This window comes from Rhinoderma darwinii, chromosome 12 (assembly GCF_050947455.1).
Source record: "Rhinoderma darwinii isolate aRhiDar2 chromosome 12, aRhiDar2.hap1, whole genome shotgun sequence".
In the NCBI taxonomy this organism is placed as follows: Eukaryota; Metazoa; Chordata; class Amphibia; order Anura; family Rhinodermatidae; genus Rhinoderma; species Rhinoderma darwinii.
In genome coordinates this window covers 2,105,519-2,111,105 of record NC_134698.1, presented here as the reverse complement: position 1 = coordinate 2,111,105, position 5,587 = coordinate 2,105,519, and the positions used below count along the sequence as shown (strand labels likewise).

Here is a 5,587-nt window from a genome sequence, read left to right as displayed (position 1 = left end):
AGATTATACAGCCCCCCCAGGTGTAGATTATACAGCCCCTCCACGTGTAGATTATACAGCCCTCCACGTGTAGATTATACAGCCCCCCCCTCGTTTAGATTATACAGCCCCCCCTCGTGTAGATTATACAGCCCCCCCAGGTGTAGATTATACAGCCCCCCCCCCTCGTGTAGATTATACAGCCCCCCCCCCTCGTGTAGATTATACAGCCCCCCCCTCGTGTAGATTATACAGCCCCCCCCTCGTGTAGATTATACAGCCCCCCCCTCGTGTAGATTATACAGCCCCCCCCTCGTGTAGATTATACAGCCCCCCCCACACATGTAGATTATACAGCCCCCCCCCCCACACATGTAGATTATACAGCCCCCCCCCACATGTAGATTATACAGCCCCCCCACATGTAGATTATACAGCCCCCCCCCCACACATGTAGATTATACAGCCCCCCCCCACACATGTAGATTATACAGCCCCCCCCCACACATGTAGATTATACAGCCCCCCCCCCCACACATGTAGATTATACAGCCCCCCCCCACACATGTAGATTATACAGCCCCCCCCCCCACACATGTAGATTATACAGCCCCCCCCCCACACATGTAGATTATACAGCCCCCCCCCCCACACATGTAGATTATACAGCCCCCCCCCACATGTAGATTATACAGCCCCCCCCCACACATGTAGATTATACAGCCCCCCCCCCACACATGTAGATTATACAGCCCCCCCCCACATGTAGATTATACAGCCCCCCCCCACACATGTAGATTATACAGCCCCCCCCCACATGTAGATTATACAGCCCCCCCCCACACATGTAGATTATACAGCCCCCCCCCCACACATGTAGATTATACAGCCCCCCCCCACATGTAGATTATACAGCCCCCCCCACACATGTAGATTATACAGCCCCCCCCCACACATGTAGATTATACAGCCCCCCCCCACATGTAGATTATACAGCCCCCCCCCACACATGTAGATTATACAGCCCCCCCCCACACATGTAGATTATACAGCCCCCCCCCACATGTAGATTATACAGCCCCCCCCCACACATGTAGATTATACAGCCCCCCCCCACATGTAGATTATACAGCCCCCCCCCACACATGTAGATTATACAGCCCCCCCCCCACACATGTAGATTATACAGCCCCCCCCCCACACATGTAGATTATACAGCCCCCCCCACACATGTAGATTATACAGCCCCCCCCCACACATGTAGATTATACAGCCCCCCCCCACACATGTAGATTATACAGCCCCCCCCCCCACACATGTAGATTATACAGCCCCCCCACGTGTAGATTATACAGCCCCCCCCCACATGTAGATTATAATCGTTACCTGCGGACAGACGGAGTCCCAGATGCTGAAGAAGGTTTCTCTGCCATCCACCGTGACGTTGTGCGTATAGATGGACTCTGTAATATAAAGAGGAGGGGGATGGGTAAATATAACATCTATCGGACATTATAACACGTATTATTACCCTCCTCATATTCTCCAGCTCACCTGTGCCCACATATTCTCCGATAAACCTCCGCGTCAGAAACCGGACCGTCAGAGCTGCCAACAAGAGACGGACGCACGTCAAATTTTAGTTACAGAAATTTCAGATTACAGGTAAAATCCAGAATTTAAAAATGGGTGAAATTTAAAGGGGCAGTCGCCAGACTTGTCAGAAGAGCTGACCATCTAGTGACCGCTACAGACCGGACGATATAACACGTGCACCTACCGGATTTGCCCACGTTCTCGGCTCCTAAGACCAGGATGTTGGCTTCCACTTTCTGCTGCTGGTGGCCGATGTCCGTCATCTTGGTGTGCGGCTGGTGGCTGCTGCGGATCTGTACAACCATTTGTAATCCAGGATCAGGCTGCAGATCAGAAGGACGGGCAGAGGTGTGAGGGCACCGGCGCCAGGCTGCTGCATTTATAGGAGAAGGGGCGGGCAAGGCCTGGCAAATGACAGCAGCACCAGCCAATCACAGCGGACCTCACAGGGTTTGATGTTTACAGGACCAAAGCACCGTGCCCGGCAGGGGGTCAGTCATGTGTGTGGCACCGCCCGGCCTAATGTCATCAATCAGGGCAGAGACCACACCCCCATGTCACAGCAAATCCCCTCCCCCAGAGCAAGGAATCTATCTATCTATCTATCTATCTGTTTCATATCTATCTATGTATCTCATATCTATCTATCTATCTATCTATCTATCTATCTATCTATCTATCTATCTCATATCTATCTATCTATCTATCTCATATCTATCTATCTATCTATCTATCTATCTATCTATCTATCTATCTATCTATCTATCTATCTATCTCATATCTATCTATCTATCTATCTATCTATCTATCTATCTATCTATCTATCTCATATCTATCTATCTATCTATCTATCTATCTATCTATCTATCTATCTATCTATCTATCTATCTATCTATCTATCTCATATCTATCTATCTATCTATCTATCTATCTATCTATCTATCTAATCTATCTATCTATCTATCTCATATCTATCTATCTATCTATCTATCTATCTATCTATCTATCTATCTATCTATCTCATATCTATCTATCTATCTATCTATCTATCTCATATCTATCTATCTCATATCTATCTATCTATCTCATATCTATCTATCTATCATCTATCTATCTATCTATCTATCTATCTATCTATCTATCTATCTATCTATCTATCTATCTATCTATCTATCTATCTCATATCTATCTATCTCATATCTATCTATCTATCTCATATCTATCTATCTATCATCTATCTATCTATCTATCTATCTATCTATCTATCTATCTATCTATCTATCTATCTATCTATCTCATATCTATCTATCTATCTATCTATCTATCTATCTCATATCTATCTATCTCATATCTATCTATCTATCTATCTCTCTATCTCATATCTATCTCATATCTATCTATCTATCTATCTATCTATCTATCTCATATCTATCTATCTCATATCTATCTATCTATCTATCTATCTATCTATCTATCTATCTATCTATCTATCTATCTATCTATCTCATATCTATCTATCTATCTATCTATCTATCTATCTATCTATGTCATATCTATCTATCTATCTCATATCTATCTATCTATCTATCTCATATCTATCTATCTATCTATCTATCTATCTATCTATCTATCTATCTATCTATCTATCTATCTATCTAATATCTATCTCATATCTATCTATCTATCTATCTATCTATCTATCTATCTATCTATCTATCTCATATCTATCTATCTATCTATCTATCTATCTATCTATCTATCTATCTATCTATCTATCTATCTATCTATCTAATATCTATCTCATATCTATCTATCTATCTATCTATCTAATATCTATCTCATATCTATCTATCTATCTATCTATCTATCTATCTATCTATCTATCTATCTATCTATCTCATATCTATCTATCTATCTATCTCATATCTATCTATCTATCTATCTATCTATCTCATATCTATCTATCTATCTATCTCATATCTATCTATCTATCTATCTATCTATCTCATATCTATCTATCTATCTATCTATCTATCTATCTATCTATCTATCTATCTATCTATCTATCTATCTAGTAGAAAAAAAGGGGGGGGAGGAATCCTCCAGCTCACCTGACACAGTGTGTGTGTCGCTGTCTGCGCCCGGGTCCTTTTCGTGTCGGTACACGTAGCAGAAGCAAAAATAGGAGATAGGTTGGATCCAGCGCTTGGGTAGAGGTAAAATGGAAGGGATTTCCAAGTTTAATGAAATAATATTAAAAGGTCCATTGTAGTATGGTCCTGGTGTGTGGGTAATAAGAGGATGATCCTGCAGAAGCCTACGCGTTTCGGACGGTGTCCACGTCCTTAGTCTTGGCTGTAGTGTCTAATATCTATCTCATATCTATCTATCTATCTATCTATCTATCTATCTATCTATCTATCTATCTATCTATCTATCTATCTCATATCTATCTATCTATCTCATATCTATCTATCTATCTCATATCTATCTATCTATCTCATATCTATCTATCTATCTCATATCTATCTATCTATCTATCTATCTATCTATCTATCTATCTATCTATCTCATATCTATCTATCTATCTATCTATCTATCTATCTATCTATCTCATATCTATCTATCTCATATCTATCTATCTATCTATCTATCTATCTATCTATCTATCTATCTATCTATCTATCTATCTCATATCTATCTATCTATCTCATATCTATCTATCTATCTCATATCTATCTATCTATCTCATATCTATCTATCTATCTCATATCTATCTATCTATCTATCTATCTATCTATCTATCTATCTATCTCATATCTATCTATCTATCTATCTATCTATCTATCTATCTATCTATCTCATATCTATCTATCTCATATCTATCTATCTATCTATCTATCTATCTATCTATCTATCTATCTATCTATCTATCTATCTATCTATCTATCTATCTCATATCTATCTATCTATCTATCTATCTATCTATCTATCTATCTATCTATCTATCTATCTATCTATCTATCTATCTATCTATCTCATATCTATCTATCTATCTATCTATCTATCTATCTATCTATCTCATATCTATCTATCTATCTATCTCATATCTATCTATCTATCTATCTATCTATCTATCTATCTATCTATCTATCTATCTCATATCTATCTATCTATCAATCTATCTATCTATCTATCTATCTATCTATCTATCTATCTATCTATCTATCTATCTATCTATCTATCTATCTATCTATCTCATATCTATCTATCTATCTATCTCATATCTATCTATCTATCTATCTATCTATCTCATATCTATCTATCTATCTCATATCTATCTATCTATCTATCTATCTATCTATCTATCTATCTATCTATCTATCTATCTATCTATCTATCTATCTATCTCATATCTATCTATCTATCTATCTATCTATCTATCTATCTATCTATCTATCTATCTATCTATCTATCTATCTATCTATCTATCTATCTATCTATCTCATATCTATCTATCTATCTATCTATCTATCTATCTATCTATCTATCTATCTATCTATCTATCTCATATCTATCTATCTATCTATCTATCTATCTATCTATCTATCTATCTATCTATCTATCTATCTATCTATCTATCTATCTATCTATCTATCTCATATCTATCTATCTATCTATTAGATATCTGGGTGACGGGTGCACTGATGATTGATGAGCGCCCCCCACAGAGTAGACACCACATTACCAGATAATTCGCACCTTCTTTCTCTAGGATGAACGGCACCGGGATGTGTAATGTACATTACATCTCATCATAGAGCAAACATTCATCTCCCAGCATAGCACGTCTCATCACTCCCATCATCCTCACCAGTGTACCCAGCAGTGTCACCAGAAACCGACTGACAGCTACATACTCACTGCAGACTATTACACCACTCACCTCTCTACAGACCTGCAGAGCATCGCTCCTCCATATCCTGCAGATTATTACACCACTGACCTCTCT

The 5,587-nt window shown here is 38.9% G+C and overlaps 1 protein-coding gene across 1 annotated transcript in view; it reads right to left on the bottom strand.

The window, feature by feature from the left end:
* Positions 1-2,022, bottom strand: part of LOC142664249 (ras-related and estrogen-regulated growth inhibitor-like protein) — a 6,810-nt gene extending 4,788 nt beyond the window's left edge. Inside the window, exons 1-3 of the mRNA XM_075843258.1 lie at positions 1,760-2,022; positions 1,534-1,587; positions 1,366-1,442 (exon numbers count right to left, since the gene is read on the bottom strand). Of these exons, the coding sequence (XP_075699373.1) occupies positions 1,366-1,442; positions 1,534-1,587; positions 1,760-1,880 (252 nt within the window). The 5' untranslated portion in view covers positions 1,881-2,022. The remainder of the gene's footprint in view (positions 1-1,365; positions 1,443-1,533; positions 1,588-1,759) is intronic.
* Positions 2,023-5,587: the final 3,565 nt, after the last annotated feature.